An 18846-nucleotide genomic window follows, 5' to 3' on the forward strand; every position below is an offset into this window, starting at 1 on the left:
CCAGAGGCCTTTCTCCTGGGCATGGTCGGCCAATTGGTGTTAAAGAAAGATAGAACTTTTTTTATGTACGCCACAACAGCAGCAAGAATACTCATCGCAAAGTATTGGAAGACACAAGAGCTACCCACTTGGGAAGAATGGCAGATGAAGGTGATGGGCTATATGGAAATGGCGGAAATGACTGGCAGAATCCGAGACCAGGGAGAAGAGTCGATGGAAGAAGATTGGAAAAAAATTAAAGTATATTTACAGAAATATTGCAAAATTAATGAATGTTAGAAGAATATTGGAATGAAGTTACATGGTTTTAGCAGAAGTGTTATTAAGAACTATATGAATATTAATTGTTGATGCGTTAAAGTGGAAAATTTAAAGTTAAATTGTGTTAGGATAAATTATAGAACAAAAATTGAGAAAGAGGGAAAGGATTTGTTGAGCCAGCTAATTTGAACTAGAATACAAAAAAGGGAGGTGCGAGGAAGTCGAGGAAATAAGCATATGAAAGATAATGAAATAAAATTTGGATGTGTTTTTAAATGTTTTAGTTTTTTCTTGTTATTTTGTGGTATTGTTTTTTCTTTTTATTTTTGATGTATTGTTTGTTAAATTTTTATTGTTTCTTTTTCTCTATTTCCTTTTCTTTTTGTAACTATTAAATATTTAATAAATATCATTTTTTTTTAAAAAAAAAAGAGAATTAAAATCTTGCACTAATTATTTTACATGCCATCCAGATTAAGTAAGCTTTATCCTTTCTCTAATTGGTGTTGGAGGTAAAATGAAAAATAATGATGGACTCCTCTGTTTTTTAAACATATCTGGTGGTCCTGTGTTAAAATTCAGCTTTACGTGGCAAAGAATATACAGCTGGTGACAAAGCTTCCTTTGCAAACAGATGTGCTTTTGAGAATTATATTTTGAGTATACCTGAAGAAGCGTCTCCACCCCCATGGTTCAGCCTGGACACTGAGGTCCAGCTCCAAGGGCCTTCTGGTGGTTCCCTCACTGTGAGAAGTGAGGTTACAGGGAACCAGGCAGAGCGCCTTCTCGGTAGTGGCGCCACCCTGTGGAACGCCCTCCCATTAGATGTCAAGGAAATAAACAACTATCTGACTTTTAGAAGACATCTGAAGACAGCCTTGTTTGATGTTTTATGGTGTTTTTAATATTCTGTTGGGAGCCACCCAGAGTGGCTGGGGAAACCCAGCCAGATAGGCAAGGTATAAATGTTGTTGTTGTTGTTACATTAATTAGCAGCTCCATACACTTTCAAAGGGAATCTTCTTACAACAGCTGGGATTGTGGCTAAGGGAGACCCAAGTCAATAGCAAGCTTCCCTTCCTGCAAGCTGGAACAATAGCAAGGTCTACACATGAAGAGTGAGCAGAATTAAGATGACTGCACTATTTCAAGACTACAGGCAGAGGATCTCACACCAGAAAGCTAAAAGCCACTCCTCTTTCTTGCCAAAAGAAAACCAATACACCAGGAGGGATAGTTTCTACCTTGTTCCTCATCCCACTGCCAACCTCCACATTCCCTTTGCCCATCAAGATTACCTCCTTCCTTGAAGTAGGCTCGCACAGGGACCGAAGCACTGCTTCCATGAGCATACACAGCATAGACGCAGACAAGGTAGGGCACCTTTGCTCTGAAGTTACCTGAGAAGTGGGGAGCAAAAGCAACGTCAGGCCACCTGAGGAGGTACAAGCTGGGCAAACCTCTTTCTGCAAGCACAGAGACCAGACATTATCTGGGGTTTGTTGCCTGTCTCTTTTCACTCCACGCATCCCACGTGATTATCCAGAGGAGGGCCGCTAGTTGTCTCCACACCCAAAGAGGACTCGCATGTTTTTGGTTAGGTGAACACCCAAGTGTGGGAAAGCCCTGGGAGACCTTGTGGGACTGGGTGGGAGTACGTGGAAGAGTAACCATCTACCAGCCATGGTTGTGACAAAAAAAAAAAAAGTACCTCCAAAAGATGCTGTTTGCAATTTAAGGAAATTCTCTGCCAGGGTCCATGTGTGAAGACCAAAGAGCATCATCTGAGGAGAGGCTTTCTGTTGGGACTGTGGCAGGGGGAAGAGAGGACCAATCTGCCTCCCCCCCCCCCACAGTGCCAAAACTGATGGGTTTCCCCCAACCCTGCTATCTATATCCTTGTTTTTCCTTTGCCAACAACCTCTCGCTGTCGTGGGAGCTGCCTCCATTAAGGCAGACCGGAACCGGAAGCCTGCTTCCCTCAACACTGCTATCTATATCACAAAAAGTCTGCTAATTGCATTTCACACCACTAACAACACATTTACTTTGGCTTGGGAGTTTCTCTCTCCGCCCCCCCCCCCGCACTTAGAGCTCTCCCACACTCCTCACCTCTCAACAGGGCGCTGCTGCTGCCCCTGGGGCTCCGTGTCCAGTTCAGCAACTGTCCGGCGGGGTTGCTGGAGATCTCTTCTCTCCATTCCACCACATACTCCTCAGGCTGGAGCCACCGAGCGCTTGCACTGGGCTTCCACATCACCCTAAGACCCAGGCCTGGTACAGCCATCACCTGGACTTCCTCAGGGCCAGGAAGATCTGGAGAAAGGCCAGGTCGTTTGTCATTAAGAGCATCCCTGGAGGCGCTGGCTACCTTCCCCAGCACAATGCCACGGGATCTTGGGGGTGCCTTTCCCATACGCACAGAAAGTGGAAACACATTGTTTCCCAGTGCTGCCGTCACTGGTTTGGCACATTTGTAACCCCGCTAGGGATTTTTGGGGGGTGAAAAAAGGCATCTGATACAGAGACACCCAAGAACAAATCAGGAAAAAGAACCCTCGAGGCTCAGGCATGGTGCATGCTCTAGTTATCTCCTGCTTGGACTACTGCAATGTGCTCTACATGGGGCTACCTTTGAAGGTGACCCAGAAACTGCAATTAATCCAGAATGCAGCAGCTAGACTGGTGACTGGGAGTGGCCGTCGAGACCATACATTGGCTCCCAGTATGTTTCCAAACACAATTCAAAGTGTTGGTGCTGACCTTTAAAGCCCTAAGCAGCCTCGGGCCTGTATACCTGAAGGAGCATCTCCAGCCCCATTGTTCAGGCTGGACACTGGGGTCCAGCTCCGAGGGCCTTCTAGCTGTTAGAGAAGTGAGGTTACAGGGAACCAGACAGAGGGCCTTCTCGGTAGTGGCACCCGGCCTGTGGAATGCCCTCCCATCAGATGTCAAGGAAATAAGCAGCTATCTTATTTTTAAAAGACATCTGAAGGCAGCCCTGTTTAGGGAAGTTTTTAATATTTAATGCTGTATTGTTTTTAACACTCGATTGGGAGCCGCCCAGAGTGGCTGGGGAAACTCAGCCAGATGGGCAGGGTATAAATAATATATGATGATGATGATGATGATGATATTATGATCCAAGAAGACTGCTTGTGACATTTGCCAGGCAAGAGACCTCTTTGCAAGGATGGTGCCAGGGGAACAAGTGCCCCCACAACAAAGAGCTCCCCCCCCCACTCCATTGCTGGGTGCATATACAAAGTGCATTCATATAATATTAACCCTGTAGCTCTTCAACATTTAAGATGCACCTCTTGAGCCAACAAAGGATCCATGCACTGCAGCTACTGACATGCTCTTCAGCATGCCAACAGACCATTGGCAATCCAGTGAAGGGAAGTGGGAGGAATCTAGTGCGCAGAAGAGAGCAGCCAGTTTCCATCCTGGTCCCCACATCCAGGATCGGCATGGAAGTGGAGCTCCTTAGCCACTGAGAAGATGTCTTCTCACCCTTTGTGCTGATTGGAACCAAAGAGAGTGAAAAGAGGAGAATCGGCTACCGAGAATTGGCTCCTAGGGTCAATCTGCAGAGAAGGCACTCAGACACAGAGGAGAAATATGGAGGACTTGGAGAGATGGGGGAGAACAAACAAGCCTGTGGGAAAAGGGGAAGCCTGGGCTGAAGGGGAGCTTGTGGTTGCTGCTGTCTCTCCATTCTGGCACAGAAGGACCATGCTGAAGAGATCTGTGCTATCTTTGCACTTTTATTGGTCTGGATTTGGAGGGGTGTGTGTCAGAGAGGTGGGTGGGTGGGCAGCATGTTAGCTAAACTCTGTAAGCTTGCACATCCTCCAATTTGTTTCGTTTGCTAACAATGATCTCATTCTCAACCCAACAGCAACCCAAAAGGGCCGGGGAGATGTGGGGCTTTGTTCGAGTCCAAAGCCATGTTTGGGAGAGGAAGGGAAAAAGCGAGGAGTAAAAAGGAATTTCCACGTTTCCTCTTAAAACGCACAATAATACGTTCTGCCCAAATGCAGTTACTCCGAGTCCTAGAATGGCAGCCAGAGGGGGAAATCAGCAAAGGAATTCCTTATCTGACAGCATCTTCGTCTTGCGGGCACTGCTGGTAAAGATACTACTAATAATGATAGTGAGGCATGGTAATATGCAAAACTGCCTGAATGGGCTGAAACCTATCTTTTCTAACATTCCAGTCGCGGAGGTATGTACAGGGAAATAGGAGAAGGGTGTGGGAAGGTGGCAAAGTTCAAAAGGTTACAAATTCCTGTGCGAAATGAGTGCCGGGCCTGCTTGCAGTCCCATGAACCTCTGTTTATCAGGAACATGGAGATAAATTCCTGAAAGTCATCGAGGAAATTCCAGAGTATTCTGGTACAGTGGTACCTCAGGTTACATACGCTTCAGGTTACAGACTCCGCTAACCCAGAAATAGTGCTTCAGGTGAAGAACTTTGCTTCAGGATGAGAACAGAAATCTGGCTCCGGCGGCACGGCAGCAGCAGGAGGCCCCATTAGCTAAAGTGGTGCTTCAGGTTAAGAACAGTTTCAGGTTAAGTACGGACCTCCGGAACGAATTAAGTACCGTATTTTTCGTCCCATAGGACGCACGTTTTCCCCTCCAAAAATGAAGGGGAAATGTGTGTGCGTCCTATGGGGCGAATGCAGGCTTTCGCTGAAGCCTGGAGAGCAAGAGGCATCGGTGCGCACTGACCCTTCTCGCTGTCCAGGCTTCAGGAAGCTATCCGCAATTTCGGGCAGGTGTCCGCAAGCCTTGCGCCCGGCGGGAGGTCCCGCCGGGCGCGCGAGGCTTGGGGCGGCAGCCTGCAGCCCGAAGCACGGGGAGCCCTCCGGAGGGCGCCCTGTGCTTCGGGCAGGTGTGCGCAAGGCTTGGGGCGGCAGCCGCGGCTGGGGGGGGAATAATTTTTTTTATTCATTCCCCCCCCCAAAAAAATGAGGTACGTCCTATGGGCCGGTGCACCCTATAGGACGAAAAATACGGTACTTAACCTGAGGTACCACTGTATTGCATCTGTGTGTCTGGAGGAGAAAACCCATTCTGAGGAGAACAGGTAACTATTGATTTCAAAGTTATTCCTTAGAATCATTGAATTACAGTGGTACCTCGGGTTATGAAGTTAATTCGTTCTGGAGGTCCGTTCTTAACCCGAAACCATTCTTAACCTGAGGCGCGCTTTCACTAATGGGGCCTCCTGCTGCCGCCGCCACGCGATTTCCATTCTTATCCTGGGGCAAAGTTTGTAACCTGAAGTACTGCTTCCAGGTTACTGGAGTTTGTAACCCAAAGTGTTTGTAACCTGAGGTGTTTGTAACCCGAGGTACCACTGTATAGAGCTGGAAGAGAACAAGTGGTGCATCAACAGCTAACTATTTTTATAGGTATCTTTAAAAATAAGATAGAAAACATATGTTTACGTCTATCACCCAATCTTCCCCTACCCCATTTGCATTGAAGAGCTATTCTGACCAAACATGCCACAGTAGCACATGCTCTTTCTGGAAAACAAAAGCTGAGGCGCCCTTGCCTTTCTTCAGTTTTTATCAAAAGCCGCTTAGAGAAGCACAGCCCCTCCCCAAGTATCTCCTGCCCCTCCCCTTCCTGTCCCACAAAGGGACGACCGCAAGTCGTGGGGGAGGAGAGCCGATCACAAGTGAATGAGGCAGTTTTGTGGGTCTTTTTTTCTGTTTCTCTGGGGTTCTGTGGTTCCCTCTCTGTGTGTATGTCAAACACATGCATTACATTACCAATATTGAAAATGCTGCTTTCTCCCAGCCCAATACATTCTGTAGTACTTCCCCATTGGGTTCAATTCTTTTCTTTAATAGTTGTCCGAGTGACATTTCCCTTGTCTTATGTAACAGCATTTGAAGGAAGAGTATGTATTTTGCCTCTTTTCTTGCACAGTGGAACCTTGGTTCCTGAACTTAATCTGTTCCGGGAGTCCATTCGACTCCTGAAACAGTTTGAGAACCAAGGCTCGGCTTCTGATTGGCTGCAGGAACTTCTTGCAGCCAATCGGAAGTCAAGGCGCAGCTTCTGATTGGCTGCAGGAGCTTCCTGCAGCCAATCGGAAGCCGTGCCAGACGTTCAGCTTCCAAAGAATGTTCAAAACCCACAAAAATCACTTCCAGTTTTCAATCGTTCGGGAGCCGGAACATTCAGCTCCCAAGGCGTTCAGGAGCTGAGGTTCCACTGTATCCTAACTCCACCTTCAAGGTACTTTAAACTATTAAGGCGAGGTGGGGGGGAATTGGACAACCATATATGTTGTTGCACTACAGCAGGTACAGTAGTACCTCAAGTTAAGTACTTAATTTGTTCCGGAGGTCCGTACTTAACCTGAAACTGTTCTTAACCTGAAGCACCACTTTAGCTAATGGGGCCTCCTGCTGCTGCCGCGCCGCCGGAGCCCTATTTCTGTTCTCATCCTGAAGCAAAGTACTTAACCCGAGGTAATATTTCTGGGTTAGCGGAATCTGTAACCTGAAGCGTATGTAACCTGAAGCGTATGTAACCTGAGGTACCACTGTATGGGGAACCTTTGGCCCTCCAGATGTTGCTGAACTACAACCCCCATCATTCCTGGACATTGGCCATGCTGCCTGGTCTGACGGGAGTTGTAGCTCAGGAACCTACGGAGAACCAAAGGTTTCCCTGTACAGTGGTGCCTCGCAAGACGAAATTAATTCGTTCTGCGAGTCTCTTTGTCTAGCGGTTTTTTCGTCTTGAGAAGCAACCCTATTAGCGGCTTAGCGGATTAGCGCTATTAGCGGTTTAGCGGCTATTAGAGGCTATTAGAGGCTATTAAAGGCTTAAGGGATTAGCGGATTAGCTGCTAAAAGGCTATTAGCGGTTTAGCGGCTTAGAAAAAGGGGGTGGGGAGCGAAAAAAAATCTCAAGACTCGCAAGACATTTTCGTCTTGCAAAGCAAGCCCGTAGAGAAATTCGTCCTGCGAAGCGCATCGAAAAACGGAAAACCCTTTCGTCTAGCGGGTTTTCCGTCTTGCGAGGCATTAGTCTTGCGGGGTACCACTGTACTACAGTTTCCGCAACCTCCAATTATTCACCATGCTTGCTGGGGCTGATGGGAGTTGTAGCGCAATGAAGGGCACAACACAATTTTGGCCCTACAGTCATACCTCAGGTTACAGACGCTTCAGATTGCGTTTTTTCAGGTTGCGGACTGCCGAAACCCGGAAGTACCGGAACGGGTTACTTCTGGGTTTTGGCGGTCGTGCATGCGTAGAGGCACTAAATCATGCTTTGCGCATGCACAGACGTGCTGAATTGCAACCCACGCATGTGCAGGCACGCCGCTGCGGGTTGTGGACACTGCGGCTTGCGAACGTGCATCCCGCACAGATCACATTCGCAACCTGAGGGTCCACTGTACTTCACTTCCAAACCAAGCGAACTCGAGTAGTTGAATTGCTTTGCTAGGATTAGCATATAGGATTGCATTTTCTTATTAGGTCTGCAAGAGTTTGGGTGACATGCAATGTGCTCTCTCATGAACAGGATGTTAGGGGAGGTGCACAGAGGGCAGCAAAACCACCTTCCCCCATCAGAGGTGAGGATGACTCAGCTCAAATCTCATCAGAAAAGGCAGGAAACAGGGCGGGCGTGAGAGGAAAGACCCCTTACAAGCAGCCCTTTGATAAGGCATTATCAACAACTCTTGCCTGCTGTTTCCAAGCTGAGGTTGGCAGGCAGCGTATTCTTAACGGAATTTCGGGCCGATACCCAGGCGTAGTCGGCGGAAAGAGGGAGAGCAGCATGGCAGCAAAGGCACACCATCGTTGTGATGTTTTTGTCGCGGTCCCGGAAAGCAACTTCATAGTCGAGGATGACTCCCCGAGCTGCTTCGGGGTCTGGTGCCTGCGAAAGAGAGGTGACCAGAGGTCAAAAATAGAGGTTATAAAAGAAAACAAAGGAAAAGAAAACCCTGAAGAAGCCCACCCGGTCAAACGGATCGTGCTCACTAAGGACACAGCTGCACGGCAGTCCCTGCTCACACTCACAGCAGCCAGAGAGTCATAGATGGTGTAACTACTTTTATTTAAGTAGATGGAAAGTCCTGAGCCTTTAACACACTGCAAAGACAGGGCAAAAGGTCAGCAGGGTGCATCTCCTCTCAGCGAAGGAATGGGGTGATAAGAAAAGGTTGGGCTATTGCTATAGGGCAGGAAGCTGGCAAGGGAAAGATGGGCAAAATGAGGTTTTTTATCAACAGCAACTGCATGAAAAAGCACTCAGATGTCATTCTAGTGTTGGTGAGGCAAAAGACCCTGGGCCCAAGCACACGTGAATATTGTATAAAGGTGCAAAGCCCTTCTTTCGCACCCTGTAAAACGGTAAATGCAGTTTTTAAAAAACTGGGCAATGGCCGCCCACCCACAATTCCCGAGCCTCCCCTGATAAGTCAAAACAAAGGGGGAAGGGTGCACGAGATCACACAAGACACATCCTATGCACACAAGACACATTGTATGTGGTGTAGTGGTTAAGAGTGGTGGACTCATAATCTGGTGAACCGGGTTCGCGTCTCCGCTCCTCCACATGCAGCTGCTGGGTGACCTTGGGCCAGTCAAACTTCTCTGAAGTCTCTCAGCCCCACTCACCTCACAGAGTGTTTGTTGTGGGGGAGGAAGGGAAAAGAGAATGTTAGCTGCTTTGAGACTACTTAAAGGGAGTGAAAGGCGGGATATCAAATCCAAACTCTTCTTCTTCTTCTTCTGGCGAGGAAAAATGGTGGGCGCCCCGGCAGTGAGCAGATCCCGAAGCCAGCCAGAGCCAACTGCGCTACCAGGCTGGCTCTGGGCTGCTGAGGCTGCAGCTGCCACATTTCCCATGGACAGATTTGCAAATCCGGGGATGGCTCTGGGAACCGGGGAGATCTGGTGACCCTATCCTGCACGGTATTTTTCCTGTTGTTTTGTTTGATAGGCCGTGAGTGCACCACAGACATTTATGGGACATCAATTTACAGGTGGCAATTGGCAAACTTGGCAAAAGTATGCATTCTTCTTATAGAATCATAGAACTGTAGAGTTGGAAGGGATCCCGCAAGGGATATCTAGTCCAACCCTCTGCAATGCAGGAATCTAAACACAGAATCAAAGAATTGTAGAGTTTAGCCAGATGCAGGCCAAATGTGTGCGTGGTTATGACGAGGTCAGATCTAAAGCAAACCTGATTAGAATTTGCTTTCTGGGCCTGCAAACACAAAGCTCCCTTAAAAAAAATGAGAGAAAATTTATTGGTACCCCGCCCATCTGGCTAAGCCTCCCCAGCCACTCTGGGCAGCTTCCAACAAAGATTAACAATACATTAAAATGTCCCACATTAAAAACTTCCCTGAACAGGGCTGCCTTCAGATGTCTTCTAAACGTCAGGTAGTTGTTTATCTTTTTGACATATGGTGGGGTGGGAGGGCGTTCCACAGGGCGGGTGCCACTACCGAGAAGGCCCTCTGCCTGGTCCCCTGTAGCTTTGCTTCTCACAGTGAGAAGGTTCCCCTAAAGCAGCTCACAGCCGTAATTAAAAAACAGTGCACCAGTCCTAAGAGGAAGTGATTTGCTAATATCCCTGTTGTCTGACAGCAGAGTAACTTCGTTTTACTGCAAAGCTCAGCATATTTGCTAGCAGTCTGTTGTCTGTGTAGCGCCATCAGTTCCCAGAAGCTATTATGACCAAAAGCTGAGCACAGAGAGCCATTACAGCTCAGGGGAGATGTTAACAGTGGCGTAGCGTGGGTTGTCAGCTCCTGGGGCAAGGCAAGTAATTTGCGCCCCCTAACCCGGGGCAAGGCAAGTAATTTGCGCCCCCCCCCCGCTGCACTGTCCCTCCCCCAGATAGTCCCTCGCTCTCTTTCCGCACCGCACCGCATGCCTGGCACCCTCCCCTCCACTGTGGGCGGCGACCCAGTGGCTCGGATTGGATTCGCACAGCCAGCACTGCAGTGAGAGAGAGTGAGTGAGCCAGGTAGGGGCAGAGAGCTGCGAGTGCGAGCGCCCCCCCCCAATGTTGCGCCCGGTGCGGCCGCCCCCCCGCCCCCCCCACGCTACGCCACTGGATGTTAATTCAATTAAACTAAATAAACTTCAGGTTCCCACCCACCCACCCAGCCAATAGCAGGGAGTGTATGTCTCCTCATTTGCCAAAAGGCTGTGTGTATTGTACACTCCAAGGCTCCTCAAATCCTGTGAAAATTCTTTAAGATTCAATTTTCATCCATCCCTTGTGTATGTACAGTAAAAAGGAGACCAGCAAGGTTCACTTTACCTTCCACAGCAGCAAGCGACTTGGAACACCTTTCTCAGAAACACCAACTGTTTGCCACACATCTACCAGACCCAGTGGAGCTAAAGGCAACAGAGATGCAACAGGTGGTTAGTGAGAGTTACCAGAGCCGCTGGACAATCACAGGTGCTTTCCTCAAAGAATAAGTCCAAGAAACAAATGAATAAGGCAACATGCAGAATTGACTTTTTCCATGCAGATAGAAACAAAATATACAATGGTAATTTAGTAATGATCAGGTTTATACTCCAATTTTGCTGCTTGGAACCAGTTCCCCCAAAGATGAACAGAATCTTGAACCCCAAAAATACCTGCCTAAGGAGTTGGTGGGCTCTGGATATACAGTGGTGCCCCGCAAGACGAATGCCTCGCAAGACGGAAAACCCGCTAGACGAAAGGGTTTTCCGTTTTGGAGGTGCTTCGCAAAACGAATTTCCTATGGGCTTGCTTCGCAAGACGAAAATGTCTTGCGAGTTCCTGCCATTTTTTTTTTCGCTCCCCACCCCCTTTTTCTAAGGCAGTAAGCTGCTAATAGCCTTTTAGCAGCTAATCCGCTAATCCCTTAAGCCTTTAATAGCCGCTAATAGCAGCTAATAGCTGCTAATAGCCGCTAAACCGCTATTAGCGCTAATCCGCTAATGGGCTTGCTTCGCAAGACGAAAAAACCGCTAGACGAAGAGACTCATGGAACGGATTATTTTTGTCTTGCGAGGCACCACTGTATTTAAGCAAATGTTGGGCAGCCCCCTAGTCACAGGTTCTGCGGCTGCATCCTGCGCTGTGAAACTTGCATTGAAATGGGGCCATCAGGGAGGGTGGATCAGAAGACCTTGAAGATGCCTTCCAACTTTGGAATTCTACGATTCAGTACCCCAACCCCAACCATTCCACATAAGGTCTGAGAGTACAAGGTTAATTCCTTATACAATGGCCTCTCCCCACATTTACATATATATTTTTCAGCTGTACACCTACATTTTCAAGTGTACGTCTCAAAAATGTGAGACGTGCATGTGACTGACAGGTGTTTGAAATAAGTGTATCAGCCAAGCTCTTGCTATGATGTTAGCGCATCCGTCTCTAAAGACAGAATGTTTCCTCCAGGAAAAGAGAATAGGACTATAATGAGAGCACATTGACATCAGATTGCTAGGAAGAAACTGAAGTCCAACATGACATGAAATTCTGGTACTGAACTGTTACTGAACTGAAGGGAAAAGGTAATGGTAAACGACCCCTGGATGGTTGAGTCCAGTCAAAGGCAACTATAGGGTTACGGAATGCATCTCGCTATCAGGCAAGCTGGCGTTTGTCCATAGACAGCTTTCCGGGTCATGTGGCCAGCATGACCAAACCGCTTCTGGCGCAACAGAACACTGTGACGGAAACCAGAGCACATGGAAACGCCATTTACCTTCCCACCACAGTGGTACCTATTTATCTACTTGCACTGGTGTGCTTTTGAACTGCTAGGTTGGCAGGAGCTGGGACAGAGCAACGGGAGCTCACCCCGTCGTGGGGATTCGAACTGCCATCCTTACAATCAGCAAGCCCAAGAGGCTCCGTGGTTTAGACCACAGCGCCACCTGTGTCCCTTCCAGGGCTGTACTTACCTGCCTCCGGGGTTACGAAGGTCTGGGAAGAACTCCATTCACTCCAGAAACCTTTTTTCATTTCTGGAATGCATTGTACCTGCACCTCGTAGGAAGTGAAGGGCTTCAGGTCCTCCAGGTCATACCCTTCCTGGTCTACATGCTCCTCACTCAGCTGGGAAAGAACATCATCATCATCATTATTATTACTCTTATTATACATTGTAGTAATAGAAGTAGCAGTTATATTCCTCTTTTAAAGTAAGAATCTATAGAAAACATCTCACAAATCAGGTAAAACAACCCCAACCCCATTTTCTCCTGCTATTGTTGTTATGCTGATATACTTACCTTCAAATAAAATAATAAAAACAAAACAAAAATCATCAACATAAACATTCATCAGAATAGCAGGAAGTTTAGTGTGGAGCAGATGCAGAAGACCACGGGGGGTGAGGTGTTAGGAGACCATATTCCCTCCTACAAACCTGTCCTGGGAACACCCTTGTCTCTCTCCCACCACCACCTCAGATACGCTTGGTGGGGACACGGGGCAGAGCCTTCTCGGCGCTGGCTGCTCCAGACAATTGTGGAACTCCCTCCCTAGAGAAGCCAGACTGCCTTCTTCCTTGTTGTCTTTCTGCCGCCTAGCGAAGACTTTATTGTTCCAACAGGCTTTTGAAAACTGACTGCTTTTAATGAGAGGGCTGGTGCTATTTCTACAGCAATTAATTGTATGGTTTTAATTTAATTCTATCAATGTTTAATTGGTTTTTAATGTGTTTTTTTCTGTTCTTTTCTGTTCTTATTATTATTTGTAAGCCATCTTGAGCCCCTCTTAGGGAAAAGGGTGGGGTAATAATAATAATAATAATAATAATAATAATAAGAAGAAGTTGTTATTTTTTATCACTGAGAGGGAAAGCAACGCCAAACAATTGGAGCTGAGACTCCTGGGTTCTGTTCCAGTTTGGGAAGCTGTTTAACTTTCACTGAGGTCTCTGTTTGCGCTTTCTTCTCAAATCATTTCAAGGTGCACCCACAGAGAGTATGCTTGGTCTCCCAGGTTTGTTGCTGTGATGTGCCAAACACCATAATTGTCTCAGATTCCTCAGGTTGCAGTTTTCCCAGAATACAAGCTGGATAACAGCAGATGGGATGGGGAAACAGACACATGCGTCCAGACAAAACAGACTCACGTAGGTCCAGCTGTGGTCCTTGGACATCTTGTATCGAAGGGCACAGGTTAGCGGCTGGTGATGAAGGGATTCAGACCAGTGAGGGTTCTTCCAACTGACCATCGCGACAGAGGACTCAAACACCACAGGCTCCAGATCAGGAGGAGGAGGCTTCACTGAAAGAAGCAACACAAAGCCCCCAGGCACAAGAAGCCTTCTTGCTTACCCTTCACTCCCATTTCCCACTCTCCACTCTAAGCATCAGGAATGGAGCCATAACTATGCTATACAGTCATACCTCGGGATAAATACGCTTCAGGATAAGTATTTTTGGGTTGCACTCCACGGCGACCCGGAAGTAACGGAGCGTGTTACTTCTGGGCTCCACCGCTCGCGCATACGCAGTCAAAATGACGTCATGCGCATGCGCAGAAGCAGCAAAATGTGACCCACACACACGCAGACACGCTGTCGCATCTTACGTTCTGTTCAGGATGCGAACAGGGCTCTGGAACGGATCCCGTTCACATCCCGAGGTACCACTGTAACAACAAACTCTAAACAAAACCCAGGAAACAAATGCTGAGGAGTAAGATCAAGGTTCAGCATGTCCACAGAGCAGGTGGCCTGCAATTCCACATCACAACTCCCACTGTTTTTATTACTAAAGTTACTGGTTTCTTATGAATAGGAGGAAGCAGTCTAGTGTTTTTCTCAGAAGTCAAGGAGAGGTTAGGTGGATTTCTGCAGTCAGCGCGGTGACTTTTCAAGGTGTTCTAAATTCTTTCAGGATCCAAATATTGGGAGGCCAAAACCAACCAAACAAAAATGCAACGTGAGATACTGCATTTGGTTCACTTTCACAATTTAGTCTACTCACAGGATTTGTACACACATTTTTGAGAAAGCACACACAGGACTGAATGCAGTGAAGAGGTGAGTGTTGCAGAAGTAGAGATAACTTGGATGGCCTGGAAGCTGCTTTAAGTAAATTTAACAGGACCCACTGAAAGCCCCAGCCACATAATTTCAAGTGTCAAAGTCTTTAGGGATATAATTTGCCATTTTTTCTTGAACAATAGAAAAGCTGAGGTGTCTGGAATTTCACAGCTCGTGACATCACTGTGGAATCTGCAGGCATGATCCTCTATCGCAGCATGACACCCGCTATTCAAGCTGTCCTGTACCACACAGATGCAAGATCAGCTCCAGATGTGAGATGGCCCTTGGCAGAGTGCCCTCTGGCAGCCCAGCCTCCCACATCACTGGTCCCCCATCCACAAGCTTTCGTGGTGGTGGAAGTGGTGGCATCCTGAATTTCCCACAATACCCCACAGTGATGCTACATCAGGTTAGGTCTTTAGGCATTGTGGAAATTCCAAAGTGGTGATTCACAGGCCCAGCTGTTTAGTTCTGGGGATGAAGGCCAGCATTGCCACTAGGTCCCCTGCTGGGGTCTCAGCAACAGCCAAGAGCTACCTGATGCAGACACTGAGCCTGCACTGATACACACAAGTGAGCAAGCACACTGGTACTATTTTTAGCACGGAGCCTCGTAGGCTTGCCGATCAGAAGGTCGGCGGTTTGAATCCCCATGACGGGGTGAGCTCCCGTTCCTCTGTCCCAGCTCCTGCCAACCTAGAAGTTTGAAAGTACACCAGTGCAAGTAGATGAATAGGTACCGCTGCGGCGAGAAGGTAAATGGCGTTTCCGTGTGCTCTGGCTTCTGGCATGGTGTTCTGTTGCGCCAGAAGCATTTTAGTCATGCTGGCCACATGACCCAGAAAGCGGTCTGTGGACAAGCACCGGCTCCCTCGGCCTGAAAGCGAGATGAGTGCCGCAACCCCAGAGCCGCCTTTGACTGGACTTAACTGTCCAGGGATCCTTTACCTTTTTACCTTATTATTTTTAGTAATATTTTTAATCCACATCCACAAGTTTATCTAGACCTTTCCCCAAAGCACTCTGCGCCTATTTTCTCTCACCTATTTCATCCAGGCTGAAGTTTAACTTAGAGGAAGTTGCAATCCCGGCCATGCTGCGATTAGTTTCCACCCAAACACTGTAGCTGTCCCCCTGTTTCAGGTGGCGCCTTTCAATAAGCAACCAGTTCTGCTTGCCCGGAGCTCCACGCCTGGGGGGTTCGCCAGGATGACTAGAGAAAGAGGCAGAAAGAGGAAAGGCAATTCCGGCATGAATCAAAAGTGTGTATTTGCCACTCCTTAGTTATACAAATATATTACCATTCCTTGCAAAACCTTGCCACAAAAATCCGGCAAAAGCTCCATTTCCAATTCAGAACAAAGAGTTATGTAAAATGGGTAATTTGTTTTGTTCCAAGTGTGGAATTTGTCAATTTAGTCTCCCAAGACTATGCATTTTCATACACATGCCTCTGTGTTGGTAATAATAATAATAATAATAATAATAATAATAATAATACAGTGGTACCTCAGGTTAAGTACTTAATTCATTCCAGAGGTCCGTACTTAACCTGAAACTGTTCTTAACCTGAAGCACCACGTTAGCCAATGGGGCCTCCTGCTGCTGCTGTGCCGCTGGAGCACGATTTCTGTTCTCATCCTGAAGCAAAGTTCTTAACCCGAGGTAATATTTCTGGGTTAGCGGAGTCTGTAACCTGAAGCGTATGTAACCTGAAGCGTATGTAACCCAAGGTACCACTGTAATAATACATCTGTGATACAGAAATAAATAAATATACAGTACTGCCACAAAGTTTAGAGAATGGTTGCTTTCTGGAATGACTAGGAATGCCTACTAAAAAAACCCAATGCTAATTCATCTATAAACAAAGAGCAGTACATATTCAACTTATTTTTAAAAAAGGTAAGCAACAGGCAAATATGGATGGTTTGTGGGAAATAATCAAGAATTTGGAGATGCAAGTAGGAAGTAGCGATTGCCCCATGCAAAGATGCAGAGCAAGTTCTGGGCAACAGAAGCTTAATTCTTGATTGGCCTGGAAATGGTCTATAAGCAGAGATTGTTAAAGTCAACCTGAACACTTTCCCTCCAAGTAATAGGGTATCTGAGGAATTATGAGGTATAATTATGAGGTACTACTATTGTCTCCATACTGCAGATGTGGGGCTCATTGGATTCTGGCTTGCCTAAGGGTACCTGGTAAGTTCAAGCAGATGTGAGATTTTCGGCAGGGGACTTTCCAACTCACAGTGACGCCAGCCAATAGAGTGATGTGTGAGGAGACAGGTTAGTTTAAAAACAAGGTCTGTGGGCTAATGATGAGTCTAGACTTATTTGCAAAGCTGTCTGAAGCATAATGGCAGACAACTCCTGTCCAGGCAGGTAACTTCCAGAGTCAGAAACTCCCTGAGAGGTTCTGTCAATCAAATGCAGTGACTTCTTTTGCTGATAAGACCTTGGTAGAAACCCTTTTGCCTCCCTGAAAAATGCTGAAATGGCATTTGAGACCAACGCAGCTAACAATAGAGGAAGTTGCAGCACATTGTGAGGACTGCCACCCAAGCGCACACGCGCACCGATGCACGCGCGCGCACACACACACTTCCTAAGGCCAACAAAGCAAATTCTTCCTGACATTTTGCAAGTTTTGCCTCTTTCATGCCAAAATCCACAGGCTCTCTGGGGCTGAATCAGCACAGGGAAACACAGGTAATTGCTTACAATTTCAGGCTCTTATAGTAGAGGACATGGGTAGTATTAGCATCTGGAGGCTCCCTGGTAGACCAGCTGCAGTTCACAATATTGCTGGGCACTGACTGGTAACATTTCAGGTCCGTGGGGACATCAGGGTCACCTGCAAATAGAGACATATTCCAAAATCAGCACTCAAGCCACAGAAAACACAGCCATTATCTTGCACTAGTAAAATTCAAGGGAAGTGATCCTAGTTGTCGAGACAGAATTAGCACCCTTCTCTCTCTCTCTATTTGTTTGTTTGTTACATTTCTATCCTGCACTTTCCCCCGAAGGAGCTGAGTGCAGCAAACAACAAGTGACAGAGCAATAAAAACATTCATAAAACATCTCCAATATACAGTGGAACCTCAGTTTTCGAGCATCTCAGAAGCCGAACGTTTTGGAAGCTGAATGCTGAAAACCCGGAAGTAATTGCTTCCGTCTTCGAACGCACCTTGGAAGTCAAATGGCTTCCGCTGTGTGTTTTTCAATTTTCTCAATGGATTTTGCCAATCACCCATTGCTCCTCGGTTTTCTAAGGTTTCGGAAGTCGAAAACCAAGGTTACACTGCATAAGCTAATCACCAAATGGCACCTTAAACCTAGACAGCTGTCACCACAATGGAATTTCTAGGTGCCACCCCCCCCCCGTTGGTGGTATTATTGTTGTTGTTGTTGTTGTTGTTGTTGTTATACTGATTTATATTTTAGAAAACAAATCTCAAAGGGGTTTACAACATCCCCACCAAAAGAATCCAGAATAAAACAAGGGGGCTTTTCTGCAGTGGCTCCCCATTTGTGGGATGCTCTCCCCAAGGAGGTTTGCCTGGCACCTTCATTGCATATATTTAGGTGCCAGGCAAAAACATCCCTCTTCTCCCAGACCTGTGGCTAATTAAGCAATCTATGGCATTTTGAACGGGCGGGGGGGGGGAGGTATTGTTTTTGTACGTTACTATGTTATGGGAACCAGGTAGAGGGCCTTCGCGGTGGTAGCACCCTCCCTGTAGAATGCCCTCTCATCAGATGTTAAGGAAACGAACCATTACAGTGGACGCTTGGGTTGCGAACGTGATCTGTGCGGGAGGCACGTTCGCAACCCACAGCATTCACAACCTGCAGCACAGTGCCACGTCTGCGCATGCGCAGGTTGCGATTTTGCACTTCTGCGCATGTGCAAAGCGCAATTTAGCTCTTCTGCACATGCGTGACCGCCGAAACCCAGAAGTAACCCGTTCCGGTACTTCCGGGTTTCCGCATGTCCATAACCCAAAAAAATGCAACTTGAAGCATCTGTAACCAGAGGTATGACTGTACAGTGGTACCTTGGGTTACATACACTTCAGGTTACAGACGCTTCAGGTTACAGACTCCCCTAACCCAGAAATAGTGCTTCAGGTTAAGAACTTTGCTTCAGGATGAGAACAGAAATCGTGTGGCGGCGGCACGGCAGCAGTGGGAGGCCCCATTAGCTAAAGTGGTGTCTCAGGTTAAGAACAGTTTCAGGTTAAGAACGGACCTCCGGAAGGAATTAAGTACGTAACCAGAGGTACCACTGTATATGAGTTTTAGAAAACATCTGAATGTTTTTCTATGTACTGTAAACTGTCCGGATGGGTGGGGGAATGAACGATGATGATGATGTTTCTATATTGTAAACCAGCCTGTGCTTAAAAACTTAAAAGGCTCAACAGTAATTGCATTTCTGACCCACAGCTCCCCACCACACACACCTTCTCAGCACCTTCACTTCCTTCCTGTCAATACCACACAGGCCCCTGCTG

At 47.2% G+C, this 18846-nt stretch overlaps 1 protein-coding gene across 1 annotated transcript in view; it reads right to left on the reverse strand.

Annotated features, from left to right (window-relative positions):
* Window positions 1-18846, reverse strand: part of IL27RA (interleukin 27 receptor subunit alpha) — a 33097-nt gene that overhangs the window by 8507 nt on the left and 5744 nt on the right. The window contains exons 3-10 of the mRNA XM_083419978.1: window positions 17048-17180; window positions 15367-15536; window positions 13403-13557; window positions 12225-12378; window positions 10594-10673; window positions 7992-8187; window positions 2374-2577; window positions 1560-1661 (exon numbers count right to left, since the gene is read on the reverse strand). Of these exons, the coding sequence (XP_083276104.1) occupies window positions 1560-1661; window positions 2374-2577; window positions 7992-8187; window positions 10594-10673; window positions 12225-12378; window positions 13403-13557; window positions 15367-15536; window positions 17048-17180 (1194 nt within the window). The remainder of the gene's footprint in view (window positions 1-1559; window positions 1662-2373; window positions 2578-7991; window positions 8188-10593; window positions 10674-12224; window positions 12379-13402; window positions 13558-15366; window positions 15537-17047; window positions 17181-18846) is intronic.

This window comes from Podarcis tiliguerta, assembly GCF_965153285.1.
Source record: "Podarcis tiliguerta genome assembly, chromosome: 17".
Classification (NCBI taxonomy): domain Eukaryota; kingdom Metazoa; phylum Chordata; class Lepidosauria; order Squamata; family Lacertidae; genus Podarcis; species Podarcis tiliguerta.